Source organism: Protobothrops mucrosquamatus, unplaced genomic scaffold (genome assembly GCF_001527695.2).
Source record: "Protobothrops mucrosquamatus isolate PMUCROS unplaced genomic scaffold, P.Mucros_1.0 scaffold1122, whole genome shotgun sequence".
NCBI lineage: Eukaryota > Metazoa > Chordata > Lepidosauria > Squamata > Viperidae > Protobothrops > Protobothrops mucrosquamatus.
This window is the reverse complement of record NW_015387340.1, coordinates 306,276-323,831: the sequence shown is the minus strand read 5'-3', so window position 1 is coordinate 323,831 and position 17,556 is coordinate 306,276. Positions and strand designations below refer to the sequence as shown.

General features: G+C 46.4%; 1 protein-coding gene across 1 annotated transcript in view; it reads left to right on the top strand.

Moving 5' to 3' along the window:
- ASS1 (argininosuccinate synthase 1) overlaps positions 1-17,556 on the top strand; it is a 31,938-nt gene that overhangs the window by 1,016 nt on the left and 13,366 nt on the right. Inside the window, exons 2-9 of the mRNA XM_015820339.1 lie at positions 386-454; positions 867-1,055; positions 3,741-3,797; positions 4,724-4,798; positions 7,412-7,482; positions 7,687-7,717; positions 13,974-14,064; positions 17,106-17,190. Of these exons, the coding sequence (XP_015675825.1) occupies positions 386-454; positions 867-1,055; positions 3,741-3,797; positions 4,724-4,798; positions 7,412-7,482; positions 7,687-7,717; positions 13,974-14,064; positions 17,106-17,190 (668 nt within the window). The remainder of the gene's footprint in view (positions 1-385; positions 455-866; positions 1,056-3,740; positions 3,798-4,723; positions 4,799-7,411; positions 7,483-7,686; positions 7,718-13,973; positions 14,065-17,105; positions 17,191-17,556) is intronic.

Genomic DNA, 17,556 nt, shown 5'->3' with positions numbered 1-17,556 from the left:
CTTCCTTCCTTCCTTCCTTCCTTCCTTCTCTCTCTCTCTTTCTCTCTCCCTCCCATCCCTTCCTCTTCCCTTTCTCCTCTTCCCTCTTCTTCTTCCCTTAATTTCTTCCCTTAATTTCTGTGTCTCAAAGATGGGAAATGGCTCTGCCCTTCCAGAATTCAGCAGCCCCCTTTCCTAGTTTGAGGACTGCCTCAAACTGTCCAGGATATGCTAAGATGCCCCAAAAGATGAGACCCCTTTGTACAATTAAAGACTTGGCATCTTTGTTCCCTTAAAAGCACACAAACAAGACCCAAAGGGGGATAAAACCAGTAAGGGGGGGGGGAGAGCAGATTTCCTTCTGGAAGTTATTTTCAATTTTTTTTTTGTCTTAAATATATTCCAGGCCAACATTGGACAAGATGAAAACTTTGAAAAGGCGAGAACCAAAGCTCTCTCTTTGGGTGCCAAAAAGGTGAGTGTTTAGTTTTGCCTGCTACACCTAGCCTCGGTTTGTTTAACCATGGTTTGCAGAAAGAAGAATGGTTTATGAAAAGATACATGGACGGCAACTCGCAGAATCCTCCAACCGTCATGCTTTTCATTTGGCAGTATTTTACCCTCTCTGAGTTAGAGGTGGCCAAATAGATTCCTTTCGGAATCTTGTGGAGGAAGTAAACCATTTAAAAATAATTAGAAATTAGGTAATTACCAGGGGGAAAAAAATCCTTCTTCCAGAAGATGCTCCATCAGTGGAGGTTTTTAAGAAGAGATTGGCCAGCCTATTTGACTGGAATAGCCTAGGGTCTCCTGCTTGAGCAGGATGGGGTTGGACTAGAAGACCTCCAAGGTCCCTATTCTTGCGTGTTCTATATTCTGTGTTTCAGGTTTACATTGAAGACCTCAGCAGGGAATTTGTAGAAGAGTTTATCTGGCCAGCTGTCCAAGCTGGAGCTCTCTATGAAGACCGGTATCTCCTTGGCACGTCTTTGGCCCGGCCATGTATTGCCCGCAAGCAGATGGAGGTCGCCTTGAGGGAGGGGGCCCAGTTCGTTTCTCATGGAGCCACAGGCAAGGTAGGATTAGCCTGGGTGATGATGCTTTAATGAGGGCTTCCTGGCTGCTCTCCGACCTTGGTGGCTTCCTTACAGACATTTCATGACCCAAACTAGGTAACATCATCAGTGCTAGCCGGGTAAAGGACTCCTCATTTCAACCCTGGGCTAGAAAATATTCTCCTTTATTGGTGATGCTTTAAATTGTTCCCCTGTTCATCTTCTCAGTGGACGTGACTTAAAGGACGTTCTTGACAAAACCCTTCTGGAATCTGGACTGAGGGAAGAAGGTCTATCTATGTTTCTAGAATGCTAGAACCAAAATTTGCATGAAACACAAATCTGAATTTCCAACTTGAGCAAACTTAGCCAAAGTCCTGGGAAGTCATCTTGTTGAATTTTGTCCTTCTGAGTAATGCTGAATAACCCAAGGAAAAAGAATGTGCATATCTGGACAGCGCTTGTTAAAAATTAGCTAAACTGAGTTTAGGTGGACAGGATTTTCCTAGGATAGCCGACAAGCTTAAGCGCACAGGCAAAAAAATTCACAAATTCCCATTTGATGCCTTTTCCCTTTGCTTGTTCCTCAGTTTGGCAACCAGGAAGTAGGAAAAGAATTAAAACCAGTTTCCCACTTTTAAGAATCTTTGCTTTCATTTGGGCTGCCTGCAAAGCACACCTTCCAGGTCAACAACAGATTGCGATAGCTTGAAATTACTACAATGAAATATTCACAGTAGAAGATTGGGTTATAAAACTGATGCCATTTTAGTATTATTTTTCCTTTGATTTTTTTTTTAAATCTCATTCTAAAATTCGAATTAAAAACAAACCTGGCCATTATATTCCTGCTGTTGGAGTAACCGCAGTTTACAATACAGGTGTTTTTTTCAGTGTTTTTAAAAATGTGTGCCGCACGCATTTTTCCACAAGAGGGAAGCAAAGACTTACTTTTGTCAAGATTCCTTTGCTTAATCGGCTGATTCAAAATTTGGCTTCTTTAGAAGGTCGGAAACAGCCCAGAAGGGGCAGAGAAAGACTGCAGAATCAGGTTTTCTAAAAAGAAAAAGAGGTGGGGTGCTGATTTTGCTCGTGTAAAGTTGCAATGTGAGGTTTGGGAACTCTGTGGTGAGTTTGCAAAAAAGGATCTCGGGATTATTATTTTTTAAACCCCAATGTTCTGAATCGATAGCAAAAAAATTGGGAGTTCTAGTCCCGCTTTTTAGGCATGAAAGCTGGCTGGGTGACTGTGGGCCAATCACCAGGAGATGTGAGTTCTAGTCCCACCTTAGTCATACAAGCCATCTGGGTCACCCACCTCACAGGATTGTTGTGGGGAAAATAGGAGGAAGGTACGCTGGATAGGTTTGCCATTTTGAATTATTTGTAAAAATAATAAAGGCAGGATATAAATGAATAATACAGGGCAGCATATAAGCTTAATTAAAGTTAAATGTTGACAGTCTAGTCTTAAGCCAAAAATTGACTCTAGTTGAGGTCAACTCTAGCTGAGTTTAATGCCGCTCAACTCCAGTTCAATATTTCTCAATATTTCTCGGACGGCAAAAGGCATATTTTAGTACATTTAAGGCCACGCCGAGTTGAATTCCAACGTGTCTTTTGCCTTCTAAGAAATATTATCTCGGCTCTTTTCCCAGGGCTGAGCTTCAGAAAGCTACAAGCTCTTTGAAACATTTTCCATTCTCCTATCAACTAAGCTTGGCTTGCAGGCAAATGGGTTGAGCGGCAGCCACCCCCCTCCCTGTAGTAATCCGAACCCCCAAAGCTGGCTGGTCCCTGCTCTGCACGGCCAATTTCTTCAACGCTCCGGGCACCATCTGTGTGAGGCTCCATGACTGAGAGACAGATGGGAGAAGGAAGCCCTGTTAGATGTTGGCTCCAAGGTCTTCTGTCGCCGCCTCTGGAGGCTCCTGCAAGCCACGATAATCTCGGTTGCTCTGAGTGGTCATGTGAATCTCCAGAAAGAGTGAAGGTGCTGTTAAAGGGCATCCAGTTTTGGTCACCACCAAACAGAAAAGATGTGGAGACTCTAGAAAGAGGGCAACAAAGATGGGGAGGGGACGGGAGGCTAAACCATATGAAGGACGGTTGCAGGAATTGGGTATGTCTATTTTAATGAAAAGAAGGACCAGGGGTGACATGATAGCAGCCTTCCAGTATCTGGGGGGCTGCCACAAAGAAGAGGGGGGGGGTCAACCTGTTCTGCAAAGCACCTGAAGGCAGGACAAGAAACAATGGATGGAAACTAAAAAAAAAAAAAAAGCGAATCTGGAGCTGCGGGTCTTTCAAAGGAACCCCCGAGACGAGCTCAAAGTTTCTGTGTCGAGTAGGATTCGAACCTGACTCTTAAACAACTTTTCTGAATTGCACTACCTGGTTAAAATGTAGAGAATACAGACAAGCCCTGAACTGTCTGCCGGTTGCCAAGGTGCTTAAATTTTGCTGACATAACCGCTGCGACCGTCGTAACGGCGAGGGAAAATTGCCAGCGCTGTTGTAAATTCAAACGAACGGTCGTAAACCGGGGACTAACTGCGTTGGCTGGATGGGAGACCACCAGGTGATTCCTGGGCAGAAAAAAAAAATGATGGAGAGGTTCCCAAATAAAAGCAATCCCCAAAACCGCTTCTGTTGGGCTAAATTATTTGCAATTGTGCTTAACCCTGTATCCTGCCCTTTCTTTAGGGCAACGATCAGATTCGGTTTGAGCTCACCTACTACGCTCTCTCTCCTCGGATCAAGGTAAGGCACAATTTGTGCCACACAACACCAAATGTTTCAGTCCCCTTCTGTCCCACTAACCCTTCCCCGTCTGACGGCGGCTTTGATGTGGCTGCCACCAGCCCCAGGGGTTCAGGTTACCCACCAGGTCCTCTGCCCAAATTCAATAGGTAATTCTGCCTTTCTGGAATGGTGTTTGGACTAAGCAGGGTGCGCTTCAAAGCCAGAAGCCAGCAGCCCTTTAAGTCTCCCCGTTAATCTCTCCAAACAAAGATGATCCCAAGTCTTTTTGCAAGGTGGGGATTATTTTTCATCCTGCTCAGGGCAAAAAAATTGGGTGGAGACCGAACGATCTGCTGAAACCTCCTGAGCTAGTTTGGGCTGTTAGAAAGGGTCAATTAAAACATCACAGGGACTTAGCAAAAGTTAGAATGTCTTTTTTGATCGTCGGTTAGCTAGTGGTTGCTTCTTTTTTTTTTTTTCATTTTAAAAAATGGGTTCAAATTGAATTATTTTTAATCCCTTGGACTGAACTGGGTCCGTTTTAGCCTCAAATTAGAATTTTTGCAAGTGCTTTTATGAGTTTCGGTTCAACTCCAATCACTGCAGGTTTGGAAAACAATGTAGAACAAGACGGAACTATCTATGAAACTATTACCAGAGGCTACCTAGTACTAATTCATAATAATACTAATAATACCTGGGCTTTTAATTAAGGAGCCTGGCTTTCCAGGGTCCAAGATTTTTTAATTCTTCCCTTCCTTCCACCCTCCCTCTTTTTTATCTCTTCCTTCCATCTCTTTCCTCCCTCCCTCCCTTTCTTGAGTTTAGCATCTTTCAATTTTCCTTCCTTCTCCTCCCTCCCTCCCTCCCTCCGTCCCTCACCACTGCACCAAACTGCCTCTCCGTTAGTGCCATAACCAACTTTATTTCCATGGTATCTGCAGATCATTGCGCCGTGGAGAATGCCCGAATTTTATACCCGCTTCCGAGGACGCAGCGACCTCATGCAATATGCTAAGGTACCAGAATTTTAATCTTTTTTTGTTTATTTGTTTTCCATGCTTCCTGGTAGGTCACAAGAGAAGCCATTTTAGGATCATCGCAACTTACGACACTCTATTGCGGTCGTAAGTTGAGGACTACCTGTATAGAACCAGCATTGGAAGGTCTGAATGACCAAGAAAGGCCATCACGGAGGAAATCATGGGTGGTTGATAAGGTCTTGATAGCAGATCCTTCCTTCCTTCCTTCCTTCCTCCCTCCCTCCCTCCCTCCCTCCCTCCCTGGATATTTTCTATTTTTCTCCTTCCTTCCTTCCTTCCTTCCTTCCTTCCTTCCTTCCTTCCTTCCTTCCTTCCTTCCTTCCTTNCCCTCCCTCTCCTCCTCCTCCTCCTCCTCCCAGAACAAGTCACAATAAAACATATTAGGAGTTTTGCATCCCTCCCTCCCTCCCTCCCCAGGAGCCCTCTTCTTCTCCAGAAACGCTTGACAACTGTGTTCAATCAATCAAAAAGAAAAGAAATGTTTGTGTATAAACCAGAAAATTGCTTGAAGTCCCATGTATCTATCTAGCTATATTTTTGTCTTGCTATCTAAAGCGGAGTAAATGATTTCCAAGGTCCCGAAATTGAAAGCTGGGTGCAGGAAAGAAAGAAAAAAAAAAAAAGGGCAGCCCTTTCGCTTTTTATTCATTTATTTTGTGTTTGCAAACATTTGCAAACATGCCCATCCATCCACCCTGAACTTGAGAAACACGTGTATTTTGGGGTTGCTGTTTTTCCCCCCCTTTTATTTTTCCTGCCATCTGTTATGTATTGCCTCGAGGGGAAATTTACAAGAGTCCCCCATATGTTGCCAAACAAATTGTCAAGTAGGCGAGTTGTTAAGGCAGGGGCGTACGCGTGTTTTTAATTAGGGCACTTATTATATGGAAAACGGAGCGTGGTCCGGCTTCCCCCCCCCCTTTTTTTTTATTCCTGGCTCTGCCTGTCTTTGCTGAAAAAGCTTTAAGGAAGGAGTAAAGCAATTAAGAGGACTTTAGCAGACCCTACAATGCTTGTGTCTGTGTGTTTGTGTGAGAGGGAGGGAGTGTGAGAGAGAAATGGGACGCTTAATGGAAAAATACGTTCGCCCTCCATTCATTTGCCCAATATTGTTCTCGGATTCTAAGGAGCACCTGAGATGTTGCAGGGATTTCGGCTCTTCCTTTCGATCCCCGACCCAGTTGCAACTTACAACAGTTGCAAGCAGAACAATCCTCAAGGCTCCGAGTGAGCTGCACCCCAGGTGTAAATTTTCCCACCCTGTTCTAAGTCAGTGCGATTCTTACCCTTGCATTGTATTGTGTTGTATTGTGTTGTGTTGTGTTAATTATTTTCTTTTACTTATTTTATTTTGTCCAATGGCCTAGGAAGCAGGAGAACCTCTTACATGTGGAACCAACTTTTGGGACTATCATTGAGTCTTTTCTCACAATAACAACCCCTTCTCCTCCTCCTCCTCCAACTCTTCCTTCTCCTCCTCCTCCTCCTCTTCCTCTTCCTTCTCCTCCTCCTCTTCCTTCTTCTTCTCCTCCTCTTCTTCCTTCTTCCTTCTCCTCTTCTTCCTCTTCCTCATCCCTTCTTCCATCCTTCCTTCCTTCCTTCCTTCTTCCTCCTCCTCTTCCTCCTCCTCCTCCTCCTCCTCCTTCTTCTTCTTCTCTCTCTCTCTCTCTCTCTCTCTCTCTCTCTCTCTCTCTCTCTCTCTCTCTCTCTCTCTCTCTCTCATGAGGTTGCTAGTTTGCTCCTTCTCACAACCCTCCCAGTCGATCTAACCACAAAGCCATATTATTTCTCAAATGTCTTACGTTCCAAGTTGTCCAAACTGAAGCAACTAAAGCTGCCACCAGCTTCTCTAGAAATAGCCCCTATTGCGTTATTACATGGGACTTCCCGTTCTGCTCACTTCGAGAACAATCTGGAGCAAATTTTGCAAACACAGGGAGACAAACCCACGGTGGAAGGAGGTTTTTCCCCCAAGAGGGTCATCCTTGTGAAATGTTGGACCCAAGGCAAGACTCGAGAAGGGCAGCTTCTCAACGGGGTAACCGGAAATGAAATCTGGAGGAAATACTTGCAGCGCTGGCTTTTCTTTAGCATGGCGTCCAGCTGTTTCTCTTGCTTGACAAGCTTAGCACGGTGTTACTGCTGCTCTCCTGCTAATTTCTGTGCCTGGTGGTTAGTTTTCACAGACCATTTCACTTGGAGAAACATCTCCAGCTAATTGACTGGTGGAGTGACCTTGTAAGAGATCTTGGGTTTATGACTGTCTCCTCCGTATTTGGGTGGGGGGGGGAGGAAGGGAAAGGAGAAGGAGAAGACAAGATGGGTGTAGAAAGTGGAGGATCGCCAATGCATGCACTTGAAGGAAGGAAGCAGGCAGAGATGGAACCAAAAGTACAGGTAGATCTCCTTCTTCTTCTTCTCCCTCTTCTCCTCCTCCTCCTCCTCCTTCTCCTTCTCCTTCTCCTTTTCTTTCTCCTTCTCCTCCTCCTCCTCTTTGTGGCAGCCCCTCAGATGTTGGGAGACTGCTATCATGTCACCCCTAGTCCTCCTTCTCATTAAAGTTCATTAATCCCCTCCACTTTGTTTCAGGATCACGGAATCCCAGTTCCTAGCACACCGTCTAATCCTTGGAGTATGGACGAAAACCTTATGCATATCAGGTGAGGACCAGGGAGGACCTTGTTGGATTGAGATCCTACATTTGACCTATTCGTGGGAGAGTTAGATGCCCTTGAGACTTTTCCATCTGAGGATGAGGATGGTCTGCCCCGACCCCTCATCAGGTTTTCTCGTTGTGCTAATGACTCACTTACATGTCGCTCTTTTTTCCTTCTTCTTTCTGCTGGGATCTCCGTCCTCCGAAGCTACGAAGGTGGCATTTTGGAGAACCCCAAGGTAAGAGGACCACAGATGGCTTGGAGAAACATCTGGGGATCTTCCTGAGTCCCGTGATATTCCCCCGCCCCAGGGTTGCCTTAACCATGGTTTAATAAATAAACCCCGTTGGGTCAGCTTCGCATCATGCAAACCAGACGCTGGCTTTTGTGAGAGCCCAGCCCAACGCAAAACAACAGTATTGGTGAAGATAAATCAACAACGACCCCGCTGTTCCGTTGTGTGCCCACTGGGTGAAGGAGGGTGCTGTTTTTGTGACATCTTAATGGGAAGGAGGGTTGTGTTGCCTGCTGGCTGGTCTCTCTTCTTCCGCTTCATGCTCTGACGGCGTCTCTGTGCCAGGAGAGCTACTTAAACGATCCATCAGCACTAATTAGACAATCAGACACCGAGGTTGGGGGTGGGCAGACGGTCAGGAGAAGCCAGTCCGAGAAAACTTTGCTTCCTGCTTGTCCGTATCTCAGTGAGTTCCTGGGAAGGAGCTGGATGGAGAGAGAGGGATGGGCCCAAAGTCACCCAAGGAAGTTCTGAGACAGTGGCGGTCTTCGGGCTGTGGTCCATAAATCCCTCCTCCCTCCCTCCCTCAATTGATTCCTTCCTTCCTTCCTTCCTTCCTCACTCCTTTCCTTCTTTTCCTTCCTTCCTTCCTTCCTTCTTTTCCTTCCTTCCTTCTTCTTCTTTTCCTTCCTTCCTTCCTTCCTTTCTTTTCCTTCCTTCCTCCGTCCCTCCCTCCCTCCGTCCCCCTTTCCCTCCCTCCCTTCCTTCCTTCCTTCCTCTTTTCCTTCCTTCCTTCCTCTCTCCCTCCCTATCTTCCTTCCTTCCTTCCTCCCTCCCTCCCTTCCTTCCTTCCTTCCTTCCTCACTCCCTTCCTTCCTTCCTTCCTTCTTTTCCTTCCTTCCTTTCTACCTTCCTTCTTCTTTTCCTTCCTCCCTTCCTTCCTTCTTTTCCTTCCTTCCTCCGTCCCTCCCTCCGTCCCTCTCTCCCTCCCTTGCTTGCTTCCTTCCTTCCTCTTTTCCTTCCTTCCCTCCTCCCTCCCTTCCTTCTTTTCCTTCCTTCCTCCTTTGCTTCCTTCCTTCCTCTCTCCCTCCCTTTCTTCCTTCCTTCCTTCCTCCCTTGCTTCCTTCCTCCCTCTCTCCCTCCCTCCCTTCCTTCCTTCCTTCCTCCCTCCCTTCCTTCTTTTTTTCCTTCCTTCCTTCCTTCCTTCCTTCCTTCCTTCCTTCCTTCCTTCCTTCCTTCCTCACAATTTGTGCCCTGGCCGTGGGTGCCCTGGGCCTCTGATTCCTCCCAAGGTGGGAAAACGGGTCTTCGGCTGCCCTCGGTCGCCCCCCCTCCAATCTCTCCCCCTCCCCCTCCCTCGGTGTGCCCCCCCCTCGGGAGTCCTGCTAGTTGAGGGATTTGAAAACAGATGGTTGAGCTATTTTCTGCCTCTGTGAGGCCTGATTGAGGAGCAATGAGGCAGCTAATGCCGAGAAAGACCGAAATTTACTTGCTTTAACTTCATCTGGGCTCCCTGAAAAGGCTTCATTCAGTCGCAGCCACAACAATATCAACTTGGATGAATAAACCATTTGCGGCATTGATAGCTGTGCATCATAGTTTAATTCATGGACCATTTACTTCCAATTTCTCCTCCCCCCCCCTCGGCCCCTTATTCTTTCGGCTTCCCTCCAATCCTCCCCCCCCATCCCTCTCCCCTTCTCCCATCACCCCTTTAAAGATGGCTTTGCAATCCCAGCCTCCTGGGATAAACGGGAGGCATTGATACCCCATTGGAAAATCATTAATAGGGGGGGGGAGAAGACGGAAGAGCCAGCCGACTTAGCCACGGAGATTATTTTTATCTTTTAAAAGTTATTTCAGCGGGCTGGTTTTGCTTTTAAGTATTTTTTTTTAACTTCCTGTTGCCTCAACTTTCTTTCCACTTGCGACCAGGGTGGTGCTCAAACTTTTCTGATGCTAAGCGAGACATTTTACCATCCCCCTTGCCACAGTTCTCAAGCGAATCCCTGCAGCTGTTAAGTTAGTGACGCCGTCGTTAACTGGATCTATCTCCACCCTTGACTTTGCTTGTCAGACGGTCGCAAAAGGGGATCACGTGATCCCGGGACGCTGCGTCCGTCATGAATACGAGCATCTGAATTTTGATCCGCCCTGGTCGTAAGTGTGAAAAATGGTCATAACTCACGACCATTTTTTTCAGCGCCATCGTAACCTCGGTCACTAAACGAACCATTGTAAGCGAAGGACGCCTAAATTCGAAGCAGGTTGTTCCCTGGAGGAGCCAAGGAAAAAAAAATAATAAAAAGCAGGAGATTCAAAATTGAAATCCGTGGTCCGTATAATTGGACGCCCCCCCTCTTCCCTCTGTGGGTTTTGAGGGAACCTGTCCGTGGTTAAACAACGGAAGCATCCCTGAGACCCAGCCCTGCTTTTTCCTGACATTAAAGATACAGTTAAGGAGAAAGAAAAATGGAATGAGAAAGGAAGGGGGAAAAAAAAAAATCTAATCTCTTCTAGTTTATATGAGGTCGCGCAACCTCCCGTCTCTCATTTTCTGTGTGGGTGCATCTTATCGCCGCGTGTGAATGTTCACGTTTTGTATAGATTCACTCGGCCGTAGCAAATGCGCTTGAGGTTGGATTCCTATGGAAATGAGTGCCCTGCGCATTTAGCAACAGGCCTGATTCATAAACTGGACCAAGTCGCGGTTTGTTTTGGCCCACCATTTACTGAATAAACGGGGTTGGCGCGTGTTAAGCCAGCAATCGTGGTTTACAAGCCACTGATCCAATTGCATTAGGATGCTTGGTAGATGGAGCTACAATACAGCTGGACGTGTTACTGTTTGCATTTCATAGAACGTAGACTAACAGAGTTGGAAGGGGCCTTAGAGGTCTTCTAGTCCATCTCCTTGCTCAAGGCTTCATAGCATCCCAGACAAATGATTGTCCAATCTTTTCTTGAAGACCGCCAGTGATGGAGCACCCACAACTCCAGGAAGCAAGCTGTCCCATGGATTAATTGTTCTCACTGTCAGGAAATTCCTTTTTATTGCCAGATTGGATCACTCTCTGATGAGCTTCCACCCATCGTCATAATTCCAAATGGTCAAAGATTGAGGACAGTGTCCAGTGACAGTCAAGTTGAGTTGCAACCAAAGATCTACCCATAATCTTGGTTAGAAATCATATGTTATGAAAATAATGCACGGTGCCCTTGCACCAATTTAATGAGGAGAAGGACTAGGGGTGACATGATAGCCATCTTCCAGTATTTGAGGGGCTGCCACAAAGAAGAGGAAGCTCAAATTATTCTCCAAAAGGACTAGAAGTTTGGACAAGAAAGAAGGGATGGAAACTCCTCAAGGAGAGAAGCAACCTAGAATTAAGGAGGAATTTCCTGACAGTGAGAACAATTAATCGGTGGGATGGCTTGCCTCAGAAAATTGTGACTGCTCCATCACTGGAAGATTTTAAGAAGAGACTGGACAGCCATTTGTCTGGGATGGTATAGGGTCTCCTGCTTGAGCAGGGGTTGGGCTAGAAGACCTCCAAGGTCCCTTCCAGCATTGTTATTCTGTTGTTCAGTGATGGGTTGGGAAACAACTTGCACCAATCATGTTGTGATGTACTATGCAAGGAGAAGTTAGAAGAAGTTAGAGGCAAATCCTCCCCTCAGCTAAGCTCAAATTTCCAAGAGCCCTCTTGTCTGCTGGTTTGGGGGAGGAGGCCAGGTGTGGGAACAGGAGGGACCCTTCATCTGGGTTTGGTTAACGGTGGCCGAGACTGTTGCACCTTCCCATCCCGGTTGAGGGAAATCGATGCGCATGGTTTAAATAATTAAGTTGTTGTCCCACCACTGGCTTCTCCTTGCCTTCTCCCATCTGTTCTTGGGGTCTGTTGGATGAGATAAATGCTTGAGTTGGACGTCAGCCAGCCGGCTTTCTAAGGGGAGTCTTCCCTGGTGATGCCAGGGGGGTGGTCGTGGGAGGGGGAAGCCCCTTCGATGGCGGGTTATATCTGCATTGATATGCTCCTCTAGGAAGGTCCATCTTGTAGAGGCCAGTCAAGGGTTGATCCTGATGTAGCAGTGATGCCTTCCTTCCTTCCTTCCTTCCTTCCTTCCTTCCTTCCTTCCTTCCTTCTTTTCCTTCCTTCCTTCCTTTCTTCCTCTTCTCCTTCCTTCCTTCTTCCTTCCTTCCTTCCTCTTTTCCTTCCTTCCTTCCTTCCTTCCTTCCTTCCTTCCTTCCTTCCTTCCTTCTTCTTTTCCTTCCTTCCTTCCTTCCTTCCTTTCTTCCTCTTCTCCTTCCTTCCTTCTTCCTTCCTTCCTTCCTTCCTTCCTTCCTTCCTTCCTTCCTCTTTTCCTTCCTTCCTTCCTTCCTATCCTAAAAGCTGGCTCTTAAATTCCAGCCAAATTCAAGTTTAGACCTCACAGCTCGGAAAGAAGACCCCCCCCATCTTACCAATAGGTGGCATAGGTTGATTATTAGACGGTGCCATTCATTTTCAGTCTTTTTTCCTCACCACTTCCCGTCATCTCCCCCTCCCCACTTTGAAAGAAATGGGTCTCTTAACTCCAGACACCTGCCCCCCCCCCATTGCATGCCTCCAAACGTGGAAATTTCTCCAAAGTGCTCGAGGCAGACCGTAATTATGGGAACAGAGAGGGTTCCCCCCCCCTTCCCCTGATCTGGCACCCCTGCGCTCCAAAATCTGGTGAAAGAAGAGGAAAAGAGTAAGAGAGAAGCAAATATATTTATACATAAAGGTTGATGTGTTTTCAAAATGAGTTTTTGCTTTCTTCTTCTATTCCACCCCCCCCCCCCGGGTGTATTAACCTCGGAGACACTGCCGGGAAAACACAGTTTCTAGGATCACCTGCTGAGGTCAAGAATAGTCATTAGTTTTTCGGTCAATGCAGAATGAACCCCCATTTCTCCCATCTCTCTCTCTCTCTCCCCGTTCTTTGCCTCCTTGCAAAAAAAGGGGGAGAAATCACATTCCCCCCCTCTCCTGGTCTGACTTTTCCTTCCAGAGCTATCTGTCTCCAGCTGTGGGGGCGTCAAACAAGAAGATGAGATCAAGTTGAGGGGAAAATAAATGGACTGATTTTCACTAGGCCTTTGTTCCCGGACTCCTTCCTTCCCCTTTTGCAAAAGAGGCAAAACTCTCCCAGTTTTTCTTCTTCTTCTTTTTTCTTAAATCTCAGCTTGGCTCAAACTTAAAGGCTGTTTGGGGAAAAGGGGGGGAGCCGAAAAGTTGGGGATGGGAGGATTAGGGTAGAATAGAATAGAATAGAATAGAATAGAATGGAATGGAATGGAATGGAATGGAATGGAATAGAATAGAATAGAATAGAATAGAATAGAATAGAATAGAGCTGAGTAGAGTAGAGTAGAGTAGACTAGAGTAGAGTAGAGTAGAGTAGACTAGAATATAGAGTAGAGTAGAGTAGAATATAGAGTAGAATAGAAATAGAAATAGAATAGAATAGAATAGAATAGAATAGAATAGAATAGAAAATGGAATGGAATAGAAAATGGAATGGAATGGAATAGAGTAGAGTAGAGTAGAATATAGAGTAGAATAGGAATAGAATAGAATAGAATAGAATAGAATAGAATAGAATAGAATAGAATAAAATAGAATAGAATAGAATAGAATAGAATAGAATAGAATAGAATAGAGCTGGAAGGGACCTTGGAGGTCTTCTAGTCCAGCCCCCCCGCTCGAGCAGGAGAACCTTTACTATATACACCTGGTCCTCCCTTAAGAACTGTTCAAAGTTAAGATGGACCCCTTAAAAGATACTTAAGACTCAGTTGCTCCCATGACTGCATGCTGAGCATGAACAACCAGCTCCCTTTTACAGCCAACCTATAGACTACAGAATGACGGAGTCGGAAGGGACTTTGAAGGTCTTCTAGTCCAGCCCTCTGCTCAAGCTGCTGGGTTCCACAGTCACGTGACTGCAATTTACAACTGTCTATGCAGCTTTCTGGCCTTTGGGGCTGTTTTCCTGCCAAAAACGCCCATGGGAATGAATGGATTCATTTCACGACCAACATATTCACTTAATGACACCACACAAAAAAAGTTCATAACATTGGGTTGCTCGTGTGGTGGCCTTGTCTTAGAAACATCATGACTTACAGCAGAAATTCCGGGCTCCATTGCTGGCTGTAGGTCTTCATTTGGGGGGGGGATTTGACACCCCGTTATTTAATTTTTCTTTGATTTTTCCCCTTTTTCAACAGAACCACCCTCCTCCTGCCATCTACAAAAAGACCGGAGACCCTGCCACAGCTCCAGATTTTCCAGATGTTTTAGAGATTGAATTCCAGAAAGGTGAGAAGATCAGATTCTGCCCATAATACAGGTAATCCTTGACTTGCTTAGCGACCGTCCAAAGCTACAAGGGCACTGACAAAAGGATAACTTACGACCACTTTTCACACTTACAACCGTTGCAGCATCCTCGGGGTCACGTGATCAAAGATCAGAGGCTTGGCCACTGGCATGTACTTGTGACTGTTGCTGTGTCCCGGGGTCACGTGATCCCCTTCTGCGACTTTCTGACGAAGCCAATGGGGAAGTCAGGTTCCCTTAACCACCATGTTACTAACTTAACCATTAACCATCACTTAGCAAGAGAGGTCGTAAAACCTCACTTAACCATCTCACAGAAACGTTGGGCTCAATTGTGGTCATAAGCCGAGGACTAGTAGATTTAATAAACAATAAACCCCAAATAAATGGATAACAAGACACAAGCTTTGATGTCTATTTCTCCACTCAACATCTCTGCTCGGTCTCGCTTCCGCTAGCTTCAGAAGCCACCTGTCCGTCCCGAAGAATTTGCCCCATCTAGTAGTTTCCAACGTTACTTAAGAGGCACACACAATAAAGTCAGAAATAAATTAACTGGTGGCGAAAAGCAGAGTCTTCATTTCCTCCAGGCTAAGATAATAGAGAAAGGTTGGTTGAATAGTTGACGGTGGGTATTTAAAGAATCAAAGAGACACAACTTGATTGGCAGGGCCTCTGATCCATTACGAAGCTAGCAGAGGCATTAGAAGTGCTAAGTTTGGTAATGATGCCACTTTCCTTCCTTTCTGAGGTGTGTGTGTGTGTGTGTGCTGTTTAGCATGCAACCCAAACCAAGATTTGGGGATCCTTTAGGATGCAACCTCAGGATTTATTCAGTCTCCAGTTAAGGAGCTTGTCTCCACAGACCCTTCCCTGCCACTTCTCTCTCTCTCTCTCTCTCTCTCTCTCTCTTTAGCCTGGCCTTCCATCCTCACTCCCCCTCTTAGTTAATTTATTTGAAGTCCTAATCTAATTATTAACTCTTCTCAAAGGGATAAGCAGCTTTGGGACACAATGCCCGGTTCTCCGCTGGGCCGGGCCGGCATCAAATGGCCCCGGGAAAAGGGGGCGATTCCACACAAGTGGAGCAGATGAGCAAAAGCAGGGTCGCCCCCCCCCCCCGTTCACCCAGATGAGATTTAGGACTCATTACAGCCAGGGGACAACTTCTATTTAATCGTCATTTACAACCAAATTGATCAACTCTCCCGCCCGGTCGCCCACCTTTTCGTCTCCCTTCTTTGCAAAGTTAAATAATGATGATGATGATAAAAAAAAATAAAATAAAAAAATCCCGCTGGAAAGTGGGCTTTAGAAAGAAGGGGGGCTTTCCAGACGCAGCGGGATTTGTCAGGAGGACTAGAAAAGCAGCTATTGAGGGCTGATTAGCCCCCAACTAAAGCCCTCTATGGAAATAAGGAGGGCAGATGGAAGACAGATTAGCCGCAATGGGTCTCCTTCCTTCGGCCTTTGTGGCGTTTTCCCCCCCAGCTGCCCACCAAGGCATTTATCCAGGCCTTGTTTCCGTATACATTTATTGCTCATTTCATCCTGCTTGAGAAGGGGGGGGAGGACGGACGGCGTGGAGGCCGTGTCTTTCTTTTGGGCGGCCACCGTCCTCCTTCCCTGTCGGGGTACCCCTCTTCCCCCCCCCCCACCCTTGTCACCGAAAGAGAAAGGTGTGATAATTAATTCATGGAGCCATCCCTCATCCCAAAATTACAATGGGACCCGGGAGACGGCCCTATTCAGCCTTGGCAGGCGGATAACTCGAAACATAGATAGGATTTGTCCGCCAAACCATTACAGGGGCTGTGGGTGGCAGGTCCAGGGGGGGGCCCCCCGTTCCTCCTCCCCCTCCCCCTTTTTCAGCCGGTCCAGGGCCCCCTCGACTGGTGGAACAGAAGGTACTCCCCTCCAAACAATGATCAAGCATGAAATTTAATTAGCCGGAGCCTTTGCTGCTGTTTCCATCTCTCTCCCCCCCCCTTAAAAAAAAAAAAAAGAGAGACAGTGATAGGGCGTGTGAGAAGGATCGGGGCTGGATGGAAGGGCTGGTGAGGATATTGATGCATTTTTTCTCCCCTCCCCAATTCTCTTTTCTCCGGAGATTTATCCAGTTTCATAATGTAGGAGGGTCTCTCTCTCTCTCTCTCTCTCTCTCTCTCTCTCTCCCCATCGTCTCTCCTATGTACCCCCAAATCTATTTAAATGCTTTTGGAGCAAAGCTGCTTAGCCACAGTTTTGTGAGAAGTTACTCGGCGTTCATATCTGTCACGTCTATTTAACAACTTCGGAGGGAGGTTTCAAAGAGACACTCTTGACGTTAATAAGGCGATTCTGGGCCAGTGTTGTCTGCCTTACTGACACCTCCCGAAAGGGAGTGAAATTTGCCCCTCGGCGTGCCAAACCCCTGCCTCCTCCCAGTGTGGGCCATTCTCACGTAGAGTTTGCAAGTCAAGAGATTCCCTGTAGTTTAGAGTTGAAATGAGCTTGGTTGTTTTCTTGCAGACGTTTCATTACCCAACTGGGTAACAGCATCATTTCTAGAAGGGAGTGGAGTTTGTGGAGAGGAGGAGGAGGAGGAGGAGGAGGAGGAGGAGGAGGAGGAGGAGGATGACTGTGGTGCCCTTAGGGCTTTCTGAGCTTGGTTGTGTTCTTGCAGACGTTTCATGACCCAACTTGGTAACATCATCAGTGCTAGGAGAGAGTGCAGTTTGCTCTCTGTTTATACAGTATAGGGAGCAAACCCCCATATAACTATATGGGCGCTCTGTGGCAGGGCAAGCCACTGTATATAAACAGGGAGCAAACTCCATACTTACAGCACTGATGATGTTACGTAGTGGGGTCACAAAACGTCTGCAAGAAAACAGCTGAGTTCGGAGCTACTGTATACAAACAGGGAGCAAGTCACACTCACAAGCACTAATGATGTTACTTAGTTGGGTCACGAAATGTCTGCAAGCAAACAGCACCAAGGATCCCACAATAATCTAGCTTTTTTCCTGTCCTGGCAGGTGTCCCTGTGAAAGTCACAAATACGAAGGATGGGGCCGTTTACCAAACCTCCCTGGAACTCTTCACTTACCTGAATGAAATTGCGTAAGTATTTCCCCCAGATCCGAGCAATATTTAGCTAGACTGGTCGACAGGGCAAGAATTGGTTCCTAGACCATTTAATATTCGGGAATCTGTTACGTAAACAGCCTGCCACAACCTTCTTGGTAATCAGCAGAGAGACCTGCCCCTTTGCCAGATCACCAGAAAGCTTTTAGATTCAAAATGAAAAAGTCTTTGTTACCTTCTAGACATCAAGGGAATATTAGTGGCTCCAGAGCTCAATTGCTTGAATTCATGCAGCCCTGTCCCTTTCATTTGAATAAATCTCATTAAAGAAAAGTCCATCGGAGAAGAATCGCTTTTGATTTTCGAGTTTTGGCTCATGTATGTTGCTTGCTCCCTTCTTAT